At 44.6% G+C, this 20,242-nt stretch overlaps 2 protein-coding genes across 2 annotated transcripts; one reads left to right on the top strand and one right to left on the bottom strand.

Annotated features, from left to right (window-relative positions):
• Nucleotides 1-745: 745 nt before the first annotated feature.
• On the bottom strand, nucleotides 746-19,525 carry LOC114433601 (gonadotropin subunit beta-1-like). The gene is made up of 4 exons (XM_028402243.1): nucleotides 19,431-19,525; nucleotides 17,997-18,106; nucleotides 1,091-1,274; nucleotides 746-955 (listed from the first exon to the last, which is right to left on the bottom strand). The coding sequence occupies exons 2-4, from the start codon at nucleotides 18,017-18,019 to the stop codon at nucleotides 746-748; spliced, it is 417 nt and encodes a 138-aa protein (XP_028258044.1). The 5' UTR covers nucleotides 18,020-18,106; nucleotides 19,431-19,525.
• kcna4 (potassium voltage-gated channel, shaker-related subfamily, member 4) lies at nucleotides 12,027-14,162 on the top strand. Its single transcript, XM_028401305.1, has one exon. The coding sequence runs from the start codon at nucleotides 12,027-12,029 to the stop codon at nucleotides 14,160-14,162; it is 2,136 nt and encodes a 711-aa protein (XP_028257106.1).
• Nucleotides 19,526-20,242: the final 717 nt, after the last annotated feature.

The raw sequence follows: 20,242 nt of genomic DNA, 5'->3' as shown, positions 1-20,242 counted from the left end.
CTCTTTACAATTCGATAGCAACCGATTAGTTCGGCAGTTTCTCTTTAAAACGAAGAATATGAATCATCTGTGGAAGCTATAAAACACTAAAAACATCAGCCAATCCTCCGGGTGGACCCTGCGCAGAGTATTGGCTGGTTGTCACTCTCTTCCCGCTCTGCGTGCACCAGAGAGGTACGTGCATGATGGCCGAAGTCACAGACCGCAGCTCGTCTTCAGGTGATGCGTGTGATTGGAGGCGTGGCTTCGGGGTGAGCTCCGAGAGAACGGGGCGTGTGTTTACTTTCAGAATCTGGCTGACTCTCACTGAGTTTTCAAAATCTCCTACTCTACCTTTAAATATCAGGCAGTGGGAGTGATTGATATCATGCTAACATGGCAGTTTGCAGTTTGCAGTATGCAGGCACTGTGGTGGAACTTTTGGACGCGCAGGCTCTATATTTTCATCTCCACCTGTCAAAAAAAAGAGGCGAGGCCGTCCACAGAAAAACCTGAAGCACTGGATTATTGAATTTTTGGGGTCTGTCACTGTGTCATAGACAAAAAAGGGGAAACTGTTACAAGATGTTTATTCTCTCATCAGCCTTTTCTAACCAGAAGAGTCACAATCTCACTGCTGCACCTACAGAGCAGGCTGAAAACTTCTTACAATAAGAGATAAGAGGCACTTTACACAATGAAAAAAAGGACGAAAGCCATAAATGTCAGTGATGCCTGTTTATTGTAGAGACAGCATGGTGGTTCTTTAGAACAGAGGGAACGAACAGCTGAGTATGTCTTCTGGAAAGTGGCCGCAGTACGTGTCCTCCTCATTACAACGAGTGCACTTGCAGTTTCGGGCCACGGGGTAGGTGGCGCCCACAGGGCATCCCGCGATGTATTTCACCTCGTAGAACCAGTCCCCGTTGCAGATGCTCTGCGGCGTGTCCTCCTCATGGTAATCATAGTTGATCTCCTGAATTAAATACACATATAATATCACCTATTTCTGACCATAATGGAATCACTCAGCTTCACACTGTCTCACTTGCACATAAGCAGAATAAGCCAGTGTGTGCCGTGTGTGCTCAGAGTGTGAATCATTCGTCACCTGGTGGTGACACTGTCCTTCACATATGGTGGTGTAGACCTGCTCCTTCATGCCACAGCTCTCCACGGCGATTGTGACGTTATTTGGATGGCAGCCGGGGCTGCATCTCGGATCCGCCCCCGCCAGTGCCAGCACCGCTGCCATGACAACCAGCTGCATCCTCTGCCGGGTGCAGTGCGCACGCCTGCCACAAGAGGGGATCATGGCTCACATCAGAGGAACCAACAAGTTATCATGTGTTACTGTGAGCTAAGAAGGAGCATGCAACTGAACTGTACAGAAATCCATTATATAATAATAGAGGAAAAATGTGAAAATTACTTTTTTTCTTGTTAATTGTTAATTTTATTACCTGGAATTTTTACATCCTTACAAATCTGTAATCATCCTGCACACTGTCAGGCTTTTAAAAGGTTGGATAACATCTGTTGAACATTAAAGGGCAGCATGCAGCTGCACCCCGGTACAATAAAGATCAGTGATATTTTGTTGGTGGGTTATTCTTAATAATCAGGAGATACCGGTAATAACTGTAATTTAAGTTATTTTCATCACATATACATCAGTTTTGTAACAATATAAACTACTATACTCAGAAGCAGTGGTGGAAAGTAACTAAGTATTTGTACTTCGTTACTGTACTTAAGTAAATTTGTATGTATTTATACTTTACTTAAGTAAAAATAATGCATACTTTATACTTTTACTCCATTTAGCAGCTATTACCTGTACTTTCTACTCCACTACATATTTTTTATTTTTATTGAATACAGTTGTGTTCATACAGCTGTGCTGGACTGATGTGAGGTCAGACTCTGCATGGAGGTGGTGTCACGCCAGCTGTGTTTCTATAATGAGCCTCAGTCATGATGCCGGTGCTCTGGCTCAGTTAGCTAACTAGTTAGCTGCTGTCTGCTAACACAGGTCCATCCATTAATGTCTGATTAACATGAATCATAACATGAATCTACAGCAGGAACACTGACACAGTAAAAATGCTGAATGCCTGTTTTTTATCAGCAGCCTCTCTGTTCACTTGATGCCCACAGCCTGCCTCATGACACACAGACCTGTCCACAGCTGCTTCTGGACTGAACATGGACATTAACTACACATGCTCCATTTTAATTTTAAGATGATTTGTTTGATTATTTTAACCTGTTCAGATCCTTTGTAATGGAAATCAATAATATATATTCGGTGTGTGAGTACTTTTACTTTTAATACTTTAAGTACATTTAAAAGTACTTAAGACTTTTACTTAAGTAGGATTGTTGATGTAGCACTTCTACTTTTACTTAAGTATATATTTTGCTGGGTGTTTGTACTTTTACTTAAGTACCAAGCTTCAGTACTTCCTCCACCGCTGCTCAGAAGTAATACAGTGTGTTTTCTGGATTACTGATTATTTATTTAAAATACATTTTCATTAATGTTACATTAAAGAAATTTCAGAGATGAATATATGTCCACATTCTAAAATCAATTCAACTCTATCAATGACTCTATCTGCCTTTTGGCAAAAAAAAAAGATCATAGATTAAATGATCAATTTAAATTAATTAATCAAATTAAAGACCCAAATATAAATGGAATAAAAACAGGATGTTACATATTTCTCACATTTCTCCTTCAAGTTTAAATCCAGACATGAAGTTTCAGCCGTTTATAATCTGTATGCACAGAATCAATCCTACCTGTAGCCTCGTTGTTGCTCTGAGTTAAAAGTCTCGCTCCTCCTGTTACTCTCAAACATCTGTAACAGCTTTCCACCTGCAACTGTCTCTGCTGCTTAAATAGCGCTGCTCATAAATCCTTTTAATCTTTTCAGCCTCGGTTCGCTGCTTTTTTCTTTTTTTTTTTCCTCCTTACCTGTTTAGACTTTAGAGCAAATCCTCATCTGGTTCCCTCTTGGCCCGCGGCTCAAGGCCTTTTCCTCCCACACGCATGAGGGGGAGCGAGGCGGTATCTTCAGAGATCTTGTTTAGATTACATGGGTGAGAGGCTCAGATGGACCACAGAAATATAAAAATAAACACCTGCCCCCACAGTGAGATGGAGAACACCGATACCAGAAGCGGTAATTAATTTGCTTCATTGCGTTGTGGGTGTCATTTTTCCTCTGTATTCACTGTCGTACTGAGTGTACTCATGTCAACTCTTTGAACTTGAAGCGATGCACTATGAGACGCTAAAGTCAGACAATATGCTTTCCAAGATATTTGTCAATCTTATCTAGTTTCTGAAGCTGCATCACCACAACACATTCATGAGACAATCTGCCATTTCTGAGGTCGATCCTGAGAGATTTCTGCAGCAGTTTGCAACCTTGACTAATACCCCGTTCACACTGGGGGAAAAAATGTGGCTTAAGCAGGGTTCGGCCGCATCCAGATCAATCCAGCTGTGTTTTTTTCTGAGTGTGAACACCTCGAATCCGGCTGTATCCAGTTTGATTTCCACCAGGTGTGAACCACATTTGCGTTCACACCTGAGCCGAGGTGGATCTAGCCAGATTGGCTCAAATGTGGCTCAGGTGTGAACGCAAATGTGGCGAGCGAATCCGGCTAGCGACATGCTACTTCCGGTTTAAGGGGCGCGACACGGGACAAAAAACCGCACGACGCATGCGCACACGCGGTCCTACCGCGGCGTGAAAGAACTCTGTATATTACGAGGCGCCACCTAGTGGTTTGGAGGACAGCAAACATGCTGGATGAAGCCGGATTGAGTGCGGACACAAGTGTGTGCTAGCCAGATTTGAAAATAGGTCTGAACGCATCCAGCTTAAAGGCTGTCTGGGCTCAATCCTACTCTAGCTGGAATGACTTTCTCCAGTGTGAACGGGGCCTAAGACCTGAGTCCACCACGTCCGACCCGAGACCCAGGAACGATAAACAGCCAGAGTCTAGCCTGGCCAGCCATTATAACTCTCTTTCTACACTCAGTCTGGTCTCTGTGGATTCCAGATGGATTTCCGGCAGGTCGGCTTTTGTATAGACATGCAAACAATCGGTGGAACAAAGCATGTGATCAACAACCAGACTAGTGTCAACAAAAGACATCCAAAATGGTGTGCAGTGGGGCAGGTACCCTGGGGAATGACTGTTGTTGTTTCCCAATGTGAGCGGTATGATAGAGTTTGTACCGAGTTTGTAGCGTCTCTGTGGTCTGAGCACTGCTGGTGGATGATCTGGAAGAGTCAGACCGTCACAGGGGCCGACTACACTGATCTCTGAGACAACTACAGGAGGAAACCAACAAGATTCAGCAAGAGATCAGTGCTCCAGCTCACAGGTGGGTTAGGCTTTGTCCAACAGCAGCTTTTTTTTCCTCCTCAGATTCTGAACTGATCTCTAGGATGAAGTAGGAGCATTGACAGTAAAAACTATGGACAGAGCTTCCGTGACGTCACCCGTTTGTTTCTGAAGAGCCGTTCTGAGGCTCGGTGGGAGGTTCCAGGACGTTGATGACCGCCACCATGTTGGCAGCGTCACGTCCGCCAAAACTCCAAATATGGACAAAGAGGGGGAGCACGACCGGGGTTTAGGGGGGCGGGCGATCGTGGAAGCAGGAAACTCACGCTGTGATACGGCAACTGTCTGTCACTCAAGCGGCAACGCCCATAATTATGCGTAATTTTAAGTCAGAATACCATTGAAACGAGTGAGTTGTAAAAAAATTCACCCCCCCCCCCCCTACAATCGACACTAGAAGAGAACCTATCATCTGAGACCAGAGTGGTTTTTTGTACCAGGCTGTAAACATGTTCTTTTCTGCTGTGAAGTCGGCCATTTTAACATGGGAGTCTATGGGAAATTACTCGCTTTTGGAGCCAGCCCCCAGCTGTTGCGGCGTGAATTACAAGTTTTGACACTTCCGCATGGGCTTCCACTTTGAGCCCCGAAGGTTGCCGCTTGAGTAGGAGCTTTCACAGTGATGATGGTGTCACTGTGTCACTGTGTCTGTGGAGCACTTTGTAGAAATGTAGGAGCCTGGTTTCTACAGAGAAGGGAGGGATGTGCATTCTCAGTCAAGAGGAGACTAAATGTCTAAATGTTAGAAAATACATGTGCCAGATTTTATAATATTGATTACATCTACCACTAAGCTATTGACAAACCCTGAAGCTAATGCATAGTACTTCTTACTCCCTGCCTTCCTACAGCTGCCTCCAGGACCACTCTCTCTCTTTTTTTTTTTTAAAGAAATTCTGTAGTCTGCTGCATTCAGTAAAAAGTTAGCACTGCACCACGAGCTGGACAGTCTGCAGTGACAGTACAATATAACTACTTGGGCAGCAGCCACGGTTCATCCAACTGCTGCTCCGTCTGCCCTTGCAGCCACCAGGGACTCGGGCTCCTCTCCCCGCCGCCCGCCCGCCCCCTGCATCCTGCTGAACAACCACACCTAACAAGGCTGCAAGGACTTTAACACAGCCCCCCCCCCCCTCCCCTTCTCATTCCTCTGAGTGGGTGATACTTCCTTTAGGAAATCTCAGCTGAAATACATCATTGTTAGCATGCATTCTGTCCTTAATGAACACCAGTCATATCTGATTAATCTTGTATTCAGAGTAGAACACGTCATTAGTCATTTTCTGAACAGTCGGTAACAGCTGCTAATTCTTCTTAAAATATTCGCATCCGCACTGAAAATTGATTTATTAAGTGTGGAGCTGAAACCATTTCATCCACTCATGCACCACAGCAATATGCAACTTATTTATAGTCAAGTTAGAAATCTGGCAAAGGGCAAGAAAGACTCTCAAGTTCATGTCAATATCATGGAAAATGAAGAATCCTTTAAATGAGTGAGAGGTGTGCTGGTTAGCATCCTTATTTCCCACAAGAAGGAGAAGAAGAAGGTCTGCCCTTAATGTCCACTGGGAATCAATTTGAAAGTGATGGACGAGGTGATGCTGTCTGGGTCCGGGATGATTTTCTGCTTCATAACTATAAGCAGCACCATAAAAAGAAGCCCCCCTTCGGGTGTACAAGCTCATACAAGCTGTGTATAAAACCAGCTCAGAGTCATATATCTTGCTGACATCACAAATTTCACTCATGGGTCATTGCTCCTGAGCATCTTTCTTTATATCAACACAACCTAAACATGCCTGACACACACACACACACACACACACCTCTGTCCTCCCTCTCTCTGCAGAGCCTCACCTCCTCTGCTGCTTCTGCATGAGTCCCTGATCACAGCCCTTACAAACCACTCTGTCGCAAAAACACTCAGCGAGGCCCCTGAAACGCACTGCATCAGCCCGCTCCGCTCACGTTCTCTCCCTGCTTCCATCAGGTCCAAACAAACGCCTCCACAGCGCAGCCAAGGACGAGACTTTTGTTCGGTGACTGGATGTTTCTGCATGCGCGCAGGCTGTGTGAGTGTGGAAGTAGGTGGAAGGTGTGTTTATGTGTATCGACTGCTGATGACTCTTCACTGGTCGATTCCACACCTGCCATGTTACATCTTTTATTAAAATACTGTTGTCATAAATCTGATTTGTGTGATTTTTTGACTCTCTGAGTCTCTGAAAGATGCAAAATTTGACAAACCATCTGTACTAAATCTGCTCTTTACGCATTTAATTTTACTTTGAACCGAATAATATGTTATATGGTTAATGCACTCATGATTTTGACACAATTTAAAGTTCAATTTGTGGTTGGACTAATACAAATTGTATTGCACAGTTGACTTTGTGTCTTATTTTCCCAAATAACTGAGTGTAACCGATTGATAAGGACGAGCATATTGGCCAAATATGACTGTGAAACTCCTGCAGGGCATCAAATTACATCTAATAAAACTGGTTGAGAGGTTCAGATTGTTCTTATAAGAGGCTGTCAGCCTTTGCGAAACACACACACACACACCACCACCACACACACAATCAGGACAGATTCTCAATAGTTTGACATGGATATGCTACATTATGTTCATCAGTAGTGAATCAAAAGCAAAGATTTAAATAATAAATACATGTCAAAATAAAGTAAAAATAAAAATTCAGAAAGTTGTCCACAAGACCCTGTCACTGCTTTAAAATTATAATTAAACTGTCAGTTTTACAATGGGTAGTTTAAAAAAATGCGCGGCACAATGCAGCTCTGGTAACGCAGCGTGGAGCTCTGAGCCTCCAAGGCAGGAAGGAGCAGAAATCAGATCACACAAACTAATGAAGAATCAAATCACAAGTAGGATTTCTGTTTGTGTAAGTTTTCAGCATCTTACCACACACGCAACAGTAATCCCCAGCCTCATGTTGGACTCCATAAGGTCACCGTTAAATCAACCCACGCTGATTGTCGGTATGTACACTCATGTGCCACACATCCTGTCAGTAGCAAATGAATCAAAAATCCCTTTGGTTTAACATCCTAACAGGATGATTTTAGGACGCTTTACAGATGCATTATTCATTCACAGCACATTCATATAGTGGCAGTGATAAACTACAGATGTAGCCACAGCTACACAGCTGGCCTGGCTGCCAAGGTGCGCATTCTACAGCCTCTCTGACCACCACCAACTCATTCACTCATACACATTTATACACCAGTGAGTGGAGGACTCACTGGTGGGCCAGTGACACACAACAATGACTAGGTAGGAGCTGGGGTCGAACCACCAACCTTCTGGTTATTGAACAACCTGCTCTACTACTGAACAAAAATCCCTTTGGTTTAAAGGTAGGGTAGGAGATTGTAAATTAGTGTAACTTCTCTTTACAATCCGATAGCAACCAATTAGTTCGGCAGTTTCGCTTTAAAACGAAGAATATGAATCATCTGTGGAAGCTATAAAACACTAAAAACATCAGCCAATCCTCCGGGTGGACCCTGCACGGAGTATTGGCTGGTTGTCACTCTCTTCCTGCTCTGCGTGCACCAGAGAGGTACGTGCATGATGGCCGAAGTCACAGACTGGTTGGGAGGCGTGGCTTCGGGGTGAGCTCCGAGAGAAAGGGGCGTGTGTTTACTTTCAAAATCTGGCTGACTCTCACTGAGTTTTCAAAATCTCCCACCCTACCTTTAACACCATAACAGCCTTCCATGTTACCTCAGACTGATATGAACAAACACACGTGTACCTCAGCAGGCCCACATACATGCTCCATGCATAATAAAACCAATATATCAAAATAAAACTCAGCTACAACCACAGTTTTTCTGCTTCTAAATATGAATATAAAGGAAAGATTTTGTAGCCACATTACACATGATACTGTAAGGTTACCTTTTTGCTACATTCCCAATCATATAGAAACTAAAATGAGATCAATCTACTAACACAGTGACTCCTCCTGGACGGTGTGTGTCTTGCTGCCCGCTCAGGTTAAAGGTTTTCAGGGTTCTGGTGGGTGTAGAGATGTCACAGGCACAACATCGCTGCAGCAAAACTGAGATGTAGAGCCTGATATCATGACGTTGAACTGAATATTTTCGCTGACTGATCTTCTCGTCTTGTTGCATATTATTGCATAATGGAGAATCCCAGCATGGCAACTTTTAAAATCTGACTGAATTAAACATCAGTCTGTTTCATTCTGACATGGCCACCATCACTGGGTTCACTTCAGGGTTAAAAAATAAAGTTGCATTCTCCTGTGTCCAACGTCCATGAGACCAATATTTCTTTTCTTTTTTTTAATGCTTCTCTGTGTGTGTTCCCATAAGACACGGAGGAATATTTGATGTGTTGCAGCGCTGGCTTCAGTTCAAAGTCCATCTAAACCTGTGTGTAATAAGGCACCTTGCATCTCCACTCTACCACCTCTTATTATTACTGACCTCACAACTCCCCCTGGTGCTGACTGAGGTGGATGCTCAATGAAGTGCAAGGGGCCAGGGTGCATAAAGTGTGTGTGTGTGTGTGTGGTGGGTGGAAGGTTGCCTACATGTTGTTGCAGACTAGAAGAAAAGAGCTCCTCTAATGTGTCGGTAAGTATGTGCAAATGCAGAGGACGAGCTCTTTAAAGCAGCAGTGAGTGATGTTTGCACTGTCAGCACTGCTGATTATTTCACAGGCATAAGCCTCTCTACACTGGAGTTTACATTTTGTTCAGATTTCCTCAGCACAGAAGAAGAAGAGAGAATCAACCAGAAATATCCCTGCAGGAATACCACAGGTAGAGGTTTAAACAGCAGCCTTAAGGGGATTATTAGGATTCCTTGGAGGGACAGGAACTCTGCCTGTCCTAATTAAAGAGTTTTTGAGTCAAACGTACATACAGTTTGAATCCAATGGGCCGGACTGAATGCTGGGCTTCTGATGGCCTGCAGGGGTATACCTGCAGAAAACCTAATTATCTGTGCAATCACATAACCTAGGCGGTGCAATGGATTAGCCATTTACTGTCCCACAGCTAAATATGGATCAATAAGTGTGAATGAACATCAGATGTTTGTGTTTCATTTGACTGCTCCGGAAAGGACCAATTCACCAGCACACAAAGAGCTGTACTTTTTTTTTTGTTAGGTATATTATTATTTTCACAAAACTGTACTCGCTGCTAATGTGGCCACATTAATGAAAAATCAGCACAACATCAATTATTCCGGCTTGTCTGTGCTTCTCAATGCTCAATTACTCAAAAAGTATAAGAAATGCATTCTTAATTGCTTTCTCAATAGTAAAGCATTGTTTGACTAATTAATACTCAGACAGTCGTTTGTTAAGTCTGTCTTACAAGTAACCGTATCGTCTCCACAAAAATCAGGTTACACAGCGACTCAGGTAAGCCTCTTCAAACTGAGGAGATGATCTCTGATTACACACAACTGGTTTAATATTGCATTCAAATTCTATGATTAAAGGAAACAAAGAGAGAAACGGGAGAACAGACACAGAGGAGCGTTGCATACATGTTTCATTATACTTGTATTTATATCATCTTCATAATATGTCAGGACATGACAGTATAAATTGTGGCTTCCTGTTGCATGGGGCGCACCTTTCCTGCACACCTGGACCAGCATCAGAGCTTCTATTTATGGCCTGTCTGCCCTGCATTACACACTCACTTTGCAGTGTCACTTACAAGTAGATGACTAAAAGACATTATTTCATTTATTTTGCAGCTACACATCACTGGATTATTTGATCATATAAGGCTGATTTGCTGATGTGTGTGTGTCTACAACTAAAGGAAATAAACAATAATTAAATGAAACATCTAATTGGGGTGGTTGGATCTTTTGAAAAAAAAATACATATGTTCCTTGGGGGAATAAATGCAGAGTAATCGATTACTTTTTTTTTCCTGAAAGGACACCGGTTGCCACCCAGCTGTGACGATAAAGGGCAGAGGAGGCTCGGGTGTGAGACTGCAGCACGGTGCGCAGTGACCGGCTGCATCCACTGGGGGAGGACCGAGCACCGCCTGCATGCGCTGCGGTACAGGAACGACTTTCTCACCGAGTCTCTCCATCATCACACACACACACACACACACACAATGGAACGGATACAGGAGTATAGGTAGGGCTACGGCAGCAGACAGACAGATGTGTGATGCTCAGACTTCACCATGGGTACATTTCCTCTCGCCTGCGTGAAGGTAAACTTTTGCCCAGCCTCTCATCTTTTTGGCCGTGATCGTGTGGAGCTGTCATTGAGGCGCTGATTGCACACCTGCTTCTTCTTCTTCTTCTTCTTTCTTTTTTCTCCACCGTAAATGATTATTGCTACCAGCGTACCAGGAGCGATGCAGCAGAAACGGGGGCTGAAGTGGCGATAGATCCTGTTGAATTGAGACAAGACGTCGAGACGCAGCCAAAAAAGTGTCCTCCTCAGAGTGCGTCAGAGCACGGATGTATATGTAGTGGATGGCCGCTGGTTGGATACACAGCGTTGGGATCTGTGATATTACACCACCCCCAAAAAATCCAGACGGGAATTTAAGCAAAAAAAAGCGAAGGACTGCATCCTCACCTAGCCTGCGCCCCCCTCCTCTCTCATCCTCCAACAGATTTGTTTGTAAAGGGGGCTGAGGCGGTTTCGTTTGGCCCCTTTTCACATGTAAGTATGAATGTCAGATGGAAGGGAGGCTACTTTCAGGAGGAGATTTCGTGCGTAATGTGTGTTCTAAACATGAATGTCTTCCATGTGTGCAGACCTCCCTCCCTCCACTCATAATAATGATCATCATAATAATATTACCATGAAGTTTGCAGCCTCATATTACAAAACATGCGCAGCGTGCTGGACTGTGCGTTTTGCTGCAAACATAAATAAATATAAGCACATTTTTTGAAAAACCTGAACTGCTGTTTTCTTCTTTTTCTCGCAGCTCAAGGAAGCATCAGAGGAATAAAGTCATTCACATCCACCGGAGCTCCATAATACAACAACGAAGGTCCTTTTTTTTTATCTCATCACATAAAATGGCAACCGTGAGTGACCACGGAGGACCAAGAGACGCATTTGGGTGCGAGCCCTGATCGCTGTGAAATTAACCACCTGATGGGCACCGGAGAAACCGAGGAGGAGAGAGACTGTTATGGTGTAGCTTGTTGACTTGGTGATCTATTCCGCTGAGCAAATAAAGGGGCGCTGCAAGTTTGACACAGCGTCTGCGTAACAGGCTGTGCCACCGGGCCGCACACATTTTTTGGTTATATGGTAATGATGTCATAAAATATTGGGAGGGCTGTGCCTAAACAGGAAGACGGGGCTTAATCAGTATCTCCTATCATGTAAGTAGCTACGCGGACTGCTCTCGTCATGGACCTGACTGAGGTGTGTTTGGTATTCTGACTTTCTCCTTATTCGCCACTGATTGGTCGAAACGGTTGATGCCTCATTTTCTCTCTCTCCGCGCGCTCCGAACTGCAACTTTTATCCTCTGCTCTTGCGTCCACGTCACCCTGAGGCGGTCACTGTAGCGTTCACGGACCCCCGAACCGCACACGGACTTAAAATGGAGTTTGCCATGGTGGGTGCGGACGGCGGGTGCAATAGTCACCTGCCTTACGGATATGCCCAAGCTCGCGCACGGGAGAGGGAGCGTGAGAGGGAGCGTCAGGCTGCCCAGTCTAGAGCGGCGGCTGCGGCGGCGGCCGCGGCTGAAGGTGCGTCTGGTGCGGAGGGAGGAGGAGGAGGAGGCGGCGGCGGCGGCGTGGGGGGGTCCACCTCCTCCTCCACCACCTCCTCCTCCTCGTGCGCTCATCTCCTTAACAACCGCCAGCATCAGTCTCGCGCCGCCTCCTCCACGAACGCCAACATCAGCAGCAGCAGCGGCGGCGGTACCGCCTCGCGCCCCTCCTCCTCCTCCACCTCCTCCTCCTCCTCGCAGCCGCCACAGCACCAGCAGGAGCCCGAGCAGCAGCAGCAGCAGCAGCAGCAGAGAGTTCTCAGAGAGCGGAAAAAGCAGCGCGGCGTCGGACGGTGGAGACGCAACCGGTCGACACTCGGCGGAGACCTGCGCCACTCGGAGCTGGCGCTGCTCGGATCCGAGGAGGACATCATGATAGAGGAGGAAGAGGAGGCCGAGGGAGCCGAGGAAGAGGAGGAGGAGGAGGTGGTGGTGGTGGAGGAGAAGGGGGGGAACCGGGGAAGCAAAAGGTCGAGTTTTCTTTGCAACATGGATGATGAAGAGGAGACGGTCTCGATCACTGACAGGCGACCACAGTCCGGATACGAAAATGTTTACAGCGAGTGCGGCTGCTGCGAGAGAGTCGTTATCAACGTGTCGGGTCTGAAGTTTGAAACTCAGCTCAAGACTCTCACTCAGTTCCCGGACACTCTCCTGGGGGATCCCGACAAGCGAATCAGGTACTTTGACCCGCTGAGGAACGAATACTTCTTCGACAGGAACCGACCGAGTTTTGACGCCATTCTTTACTATTATCAGTCAGGAGGGAGGTTAAAAAGACCCGTCAACGTCCCGTTTGACATCTTCTCCGAGGAGGTGAAGTTTTATGAACTCGGGGAGGAGGCTATACTAAAGTTTCGTGAGGATGAGGGTTTCGTTAAAGAGGAGGAAAAGCCTCTGCCGGAGGACGAGTTCAAGCGCCAAATCTGGCTGCTTTTTGAGTACCCGGAGAGCTCCAGCCCGGCCCGGGGGATAGCGGTGGTGTCCGTCCTGGTTATAGTCATTTCTATTGTCATTTTCTGCCTGGAGACGCTGCCGGAGTTCAGGGATGAAAAAGAGTATCTACAGCCACGACTCAACTCCACTCAGCCTGACCACGGATTTACTCCATTCAACGACCCGTTTTTCATCGTGGAAACAGTTTGCATCATCTGGTTCTCCTTTGAGATTATAGTTCGCTTCTTTGCGAGTCCAAGTAAAACCCTTTTCTTTAAAAACATTATGAACTCAATAGACATTGTATCCATTTTGCCTTATTTCATAACTCTTGGCACGGACCTGGCGCAGCACCAGGGCAACGGGCAGCAGGCGATGAGCTTCGCCATCCTGAGAATAATCCGCCTTGTCAGGGTGTTTCGCATCTTCAAACTGTCCAGGCACTCCAAGGGGCTGCAGATCCTGGGTCATACCCTGCGCGCCAGCATGAGGGAGCTGGCCCTCCTCATTTTCTTCCTGGTCATAGGCGTCATCCTGTTCTCCAGCGCGGTGTACTTCGCCGAGGCGGACGAGCCCACCTCTCAGTTCACGAGCATCCCTGATGCGTTCTGGTGGGCCGTGGTGACCATGACAACGGTGGGCTACGGTGACATGAAGCCCATCACTGTCGGTGGGAAGATAGTGGGCTCCCTCTGCGCGATCGCGGGCGTGTTAACCATCGCGCTCCCGGTCCCAGTCATAGTGTCCAACTTCAACTACTTTTATCACAGGGAGACAGATAACGAGGACCAGACGCAGGTGGTGGAGAGCATGCCCCCGGGCTGCCCGTATTTCCCGGACTTTCTAAGGAAATTTAAAGGCTCTCCCTCTGGCTCCTCGCTCGGTGACAAAGCGGAGTATATGGAGATGGAGGAAGGCGTTACGGAGTCGCTGTGCGGGCTGGACAAGAGCCCCAGTAAAGGAAACGGCACAGACATAAGCAGAAAAAACAGTACTAACTCAAAATCCATTCAGACTGACGTGTGATTAAAGTAGATTTTTATTTTTTACGCCCTATACAGTTACTTTGTGCCCAACAGCAGGTGATCCCCACCCTCCCACCACAAGTTTTACGCACGCCTCAGAACCCACACACACACACACACACACACACACACACACACACACACAATTTGGCAAGTAAAGAAGTTTCAGTCTTCTCATAATAGTGTCTCCCACACTGACAAACCTTTAAGAGCAGTCTTGACCAATGATTTGCCTAATGATTGATCAATGAACCTGTGCGGGCTTCCAAATCTGACACAAAATCTAAATTCTAGACAAGACAGGCTATGCATTCGCACTTTATGAGTTTCATCTGTCAATAACTGAAAGGTAGGGATGATCGTTTTGCTGTTATGCAATAAAGTTATAACAATTTGTTTGCACTAATGTAGAATTTGCGCTGGGTTTATGAGATTTATATTTAGAGACAGAAACTGTAGGCCATGCAAATGGCAACAATTTAGTCATCCTCTGACCACTTAGCTGAAGAATGTTTGTATAATTTTCCTCAAATTAGCAAACTAAGAATATTAATAATAACCCCTTTCATACGATGCCAGGAAAAAAAAAATTGGGAGTACAATAAAAACCTGAAGGAGAGATAAAGGACACTTAACATTAACGGAGAAGACAGCATTTAATAACAGGCATCAAATAAACCAGGGCTACAGTTATTTATATATCTTCACATTTTTTCCACAACAGGCCAAAAACCGCCTTGTGTTGTTGAGAGCTAAGCACAGGAGTTTAACATGGCTGGAGAAATGACTCGCCCCAGGTTTTGTATGGACACTCTTGGAGCCTTGGCGACAGCAGTTTTCCCAGTTTTTTTTTTTTATTTATACCACCTCAAAATGACAATATCCCTTTACACGGACGCAGATGGAAAGTTATTAAAGCAAAAATGACTCTGTCGTGGAAACTCCTCAAAGGAGAGTTAGCGAGTAATATTCTCTCCTGTCTGCTGGACTTAGTGCACAAAATATTTGTTTAGTTTTTTTTCTCAAGAGGACTATTTCTATAGAGGATCGTCGGGATGTGGAAGTCTTCCAAGGTATGTAGCCTACTGTCCGAGTGTGTGTGTCCGCATCATGGGCATTATTTTAAACACATATGCAACACTCACAACACATCATCATTAATAACACATTAACATCTCACCCTCACATTTATTTTCAGCACTTTGCTGTGCCTTAATCCCTAAGAATGACGCATAATTGCGCGTGCGTAACCGTGCGTAAAAATAATGTAAATGGACGCTGAACGCCGAACATGGCGCACAGCTCAGGCATCATGTGATCAGCTGATATCCAACAATGATACAAACATAATCATTCATAAAATGTGTAAATACTTTATCCGAGGTGGCATCAGGTCACATGATTTGAAGGATTTATTCACAAAAGATTATGTGGCTCATTAATACTGCATCTTTTTGTGCTTCCTCCCTCTGTGGATAGCTTTGATTGAAATGACATCCACAGACAATGCGTTCTATTGTCGCAGTTGTTCTTGTTTGTTGTCTTGTTGGTTGTATTCTGACCTTTCACAGCAGCTGTACCATGAAAAAAAACTATGTTCATAACTATCATAAACTATGACTTTTATGGCTTCAAATGTCTAGTGAGTCTGCCTTCTAACCCAAAAATCTTATGCTTTTTATGACTTGGACTGTGCAGAATGATGTGAGTGTGCCGAGTTTGGCACCAGAAGGATGTTTTTACAACCATCTGTCAGAGGAGGAAAGTTTTTCACTGTGTGCTGACCCTAAATCTCACTTAAAGACATGTGTACACCAGAACAGGATGTTGTGACATCATGGCCATGTTTTAGAACTGAGCTATTGGGGGAAAAAAAAATCACACACAAATGATTAATTGATCAGTGTGAGTGTTATGATATTGCATCTTAATCATGCCTGCAGGTTTATTGGTTTGATGTGCAGGTGATGTGCAGCAGGGTTTATGTTTTTGCGAGTACAAACATAACACAAAACCTCTTTCCGTGTGTATAGCTACCTTTTACAGTGCAGCTCCACAGCACGTTGCAGTGCTTTATTACTGATAAAGTTGCAGTATGCCCACAAATATGCTCATAATGGGCCATGACATCAAAGCTAGATCTCCAAGTTAAGTCACAGTCTGTAGTTCCATTCAGGCCATCACTCAGTCCATCAGCATTTCCTCCACATAATCACTGCATCAGCATATAATAAATTATTACACTGTGTGTTTATATCCTCAGAGGAACTCTTTATACAAGATATTTTCAACACCTGCACCCACAGCCACACACACACACACACCATCCTGGCACGGTGCCAGCTCCTCTTGATACCTCACACTTAGCACTTACATAATGTGGCTTATGGCAATCCGAAACAATTTTTTTTCCCAAGTAAAGTGTGTGGGTCAGGCATATTCTGAGGCTTGTATAGCTGCTGAGTTGTGAGCTGTGAAAACAGCCTGTATCATCCTGAGCCACAGAGGGCTCGGTGATCCTGACTGTTCATAGCGTCCTATTGTCACGTGCAGGGTGAGTCTTTGTAGTGCAGATTTAAACCATATGGCTGCCGGGCCATGTGACAAAGTGAGAGTTATTTATGGTTATTTTCTCAAAAGGTATTCTGTGCTTGTCAAAGGACAAAGAGGAGAAGTGGAAGGAAAGTATGTGTGCGGTGCATAATGTCAGACTTTGGCTGCGTAATAACAGGAAGGACAAATGAGTGGAGCTGATCAGCAGAAAGTTAACAGCTAGTTGTGAGTCATCTGTTTTGGTTTTGTTGTTTCTATGGTATAATATCGGCCTGTGGTATCATAACATTGTTTAGGATTATGATGTACTTTTGTCTTTTTTTAATGAATGAATAATAAAACATAACAAACACCACTCTGAAGAGTAAACTCTGATACAGCTACAGCACCTTACTCCTGCAGATGGACTGCTCCTTGATAAATGTTGTTTACAATGCTCTGCTCTAGTGCACAGCACAAACAATAGTGAATCAGGCTGCAGATTCAAGTCCCAATATATATATATATATATATATATAGGCAACTGCTCAGAAAGCTGACAGGACTGTCAGCCCCCTGAGAGGTGATACTACTTTCTTACCGACAGAAGTGTTCATTTATTCTCTGTGCCAAGTTAAGAAAATTACAACACAGTTTCAGGCCTGAAGGGGTCTGTTTATATACGCCCAAACCAAAAGTATACAATAAGCAAAATAAATCAAAAGTCACACAAACTTTCAGCCCATTAAAGGCTGATTTATACTCCTGTTGATGGCAGACCCCTGTGTAGCTCTCTGCACTGTAACCATGTGTCGAGGTGACACAGACCACAAGCGCTGTGATTAGCGTATGTCCACTATTCAGACTAGAAGAAGAAGTTCAAGAAACCAGTTCAGTTCAGATACTATAATAATCCATACTTCACTGGCCCAACAAACAACACAGTCTGATGTTTGTCCAGAGGCCGGTGTGAAAAGTTTTGGTACCCTGCTGCAGTATGTCTGCAGTGGGAAGTCAGCATTAAAAGGAAATCACTTAAATACCCAAATAGAAAAAAACATAAATAGTAGTATCAGATAAAACAGCCTCAAATCACAGAACAACTATTCAGGATCTGATTTACTGAAGTTTCCTTGAATCAACCCTCTCCTCGCTCCACATTTTATGTATGAGTTGACTCTTCTGGCTTAAAACAACCTGCTCTGCATAACAGCAGCCAAATTGTGCTGACGACCATGGGTCAAAGTCACGGCTGACCCTGCTGACAAATGGCTCATTTAGCAGATCAGAAAATGACTCCTACCTGCAGCCAAGACATCCATCCATCTTCTACATCCGCTTATGCCCGCTCAGGGTCAACCAGGGTCTGGAGTCCATCCCAGGACAGACTTAACCAAGCGACAGGGAAAATATCTGTGACAGATAGACAAAGCTTTGTCAGGCTGGCATTCACTCCTCGGGGAAATGAAGACTTTGCCCGTGGTCAAATTTTGAAAATGTTCGGAGTTTACATATTGTGTGTGTGGTTGTGGAAGCTAGCTGCTTTGTAAAATGTTTTGGGGTTGTTTTAACTCGAACCTTGACATTTCCAGTAGAAGTCTATGAGTGTCAGGAATAGATGCCATCACACAATAGCCAAATTGTGCATTTTAGAATGGGCTGTCCTCATTTTGTTTTCAGTATTTATCACTAGAAATGGCTGTAGTCTAACAAGCATGCTAGCTTCTTTTATCTTATATAAAACCTGCCACTTTTATTTTGAAATATGCATCGTTGACATCCAGATTTGCTCGCTCGCTTGCACTCTTCCTGCCTTTTGCTGCTGCAGAGCCCCGTCTCTCGCCACTAACACCACCTGCCGAGCAGCAAAATAGTGTGAAGCCATCGGCAGGACTGTGTAGTGCATCGCTAACATGCTTGTACGCTTGCCTTCACGCATGTGTCCGACACCGACAAAACATCAAAAACATTCCGCTGCAGCGGTCAAACAGTGATCTCTGCAGGGCACCTGTAATGCCACACACCCACTCTGGCCACCGTTAAGTGGCCTCCACGGCTGCTGTGAGAATTGTTAATGCAACATGTGTTTCCTATATTTTTGCATGCACAGGTGGCAGCGCCATTTAGCGCCACTTAGGGGAGAGCTGTAATGTCTCAGTGCAGTAATCTCTCTCACGCGCACACACACAGAGAACTAATCAGCCCAAAGATGCATGTTTTTAAGACTTTATGTGCATTATTGCACACAAGTATGCTCTCAGAGTTGTTCCCACTGATCAAAATAAGAAGGATTTGGTGGAAAAATCATTAATCAGGCAAAATTATACCACCTGGAACAACATATAAATGGCTGCTTGTATGTATTAAGTGTTTATTTAAAATAACCTGAGCAATTATTTCTCTCTGATAAAATCTTTTCCTTTCAAGTAACCAAAGCAACAGGAAAAGTAAACAGAACCAAAAACACGGAGGAATTTCATGAGGCTGGAATGTCTCCATTCATCTGTCTTGCCAATACATTAATCAGGCCTGATAAAGGGCTGTCAGCCGGCTGTGTTGCCAACACACACAACAGCAGATGATCCCAGCTGTTGTCATTGTGCGAGTGAGTATTTATGGTAATTGTTGTCCTTTCCGAAAATGAGCAGGCTCAATCCAACTTCTTGTAAAAATCATTAACAAACAGTTCAAAGAGTGAAGGATTGATTCATCAAGTTTAACTCAGGAAGGCTGTTACCTCTGATTATTGCTGAGCTGCTGTCCAAAATGTGTCGGTCAAAGAATGCTGAGAAAACCAAAGGCTGGCAGAAAGGGAAATAACGACGGTCTTGTTTCAACCAGGAAGTATGACTTGTGGCCAGACCTCCTCCCCTGAACAGATTATATTCAGTCAATCAAGGCTAAAGCATGACAGGCATGCGATGCGTTACAAAGCCGTCCATGTTAAAGCTAACACTAGCGCTTCAGGAACAAAAGGGTGACATCATGGAATCATGGATTAAATGTCAATGGGTCAGATGTGTTACTAGTAAATGCAGCTGCATCTGTTCATTATATAGGTGCTGCAGGAAATCTAGAAATGTGTTTCTGATTACACTTAAGGGATTTTATTTTAACTTTAAAGTGGATTAAACAGGCGTTGCATTAATTAGAAAGAAATATGTTGTCCATGTGGCTCATTAACAGCAGCAATACCGATAATGATATCAGATACAGCCCCCACTAAAACTCAGGGTAAGACTGAGTAAACTGCAGTGAGTTGAACAACTTGCCCTTTCGTTGGCCAGCTAACTGCTTTAACATCTTAATTGCTCTTGGCCTATCATGTACTTGACAAAGGCTGCTCGTCTCCACCCTTTTTCCACGTCACCACCGGCCTCATCTGACAGGAGCAGTTTAAAAAAGCACACCTGGGACTACAGGCGCAGTGTAAGTTTAAACCAGCTTGTGGTTTCCATGTAGCAGTTACATAATGTCTTTCTGTCGAAGGATAGCAACTTGATTCTGTGCACCCTCAGCTGTATCCCCTCTATCTCCCCCATTGGCTGC

Source organism: Parambassis ranga, chromosome 3, assembly GCF_900634625.1.
Source record: "Parambassis ranga chromosome 3, fParRan2.1, whole genome shotgun sequence".
In the NCBI taxonomy this organism is placed as follows: domain Eukaryota; kingdom Metazoa; phylum Chordata; class Actinopteri; family Ambassidae; genus Parambassis; species Parambassis ranga.
The sequence above is the reverse complement of the archived record's forward strand: the minus strand, read 5'-3'. Positions and strand labels throughout refer to the sequence as shown.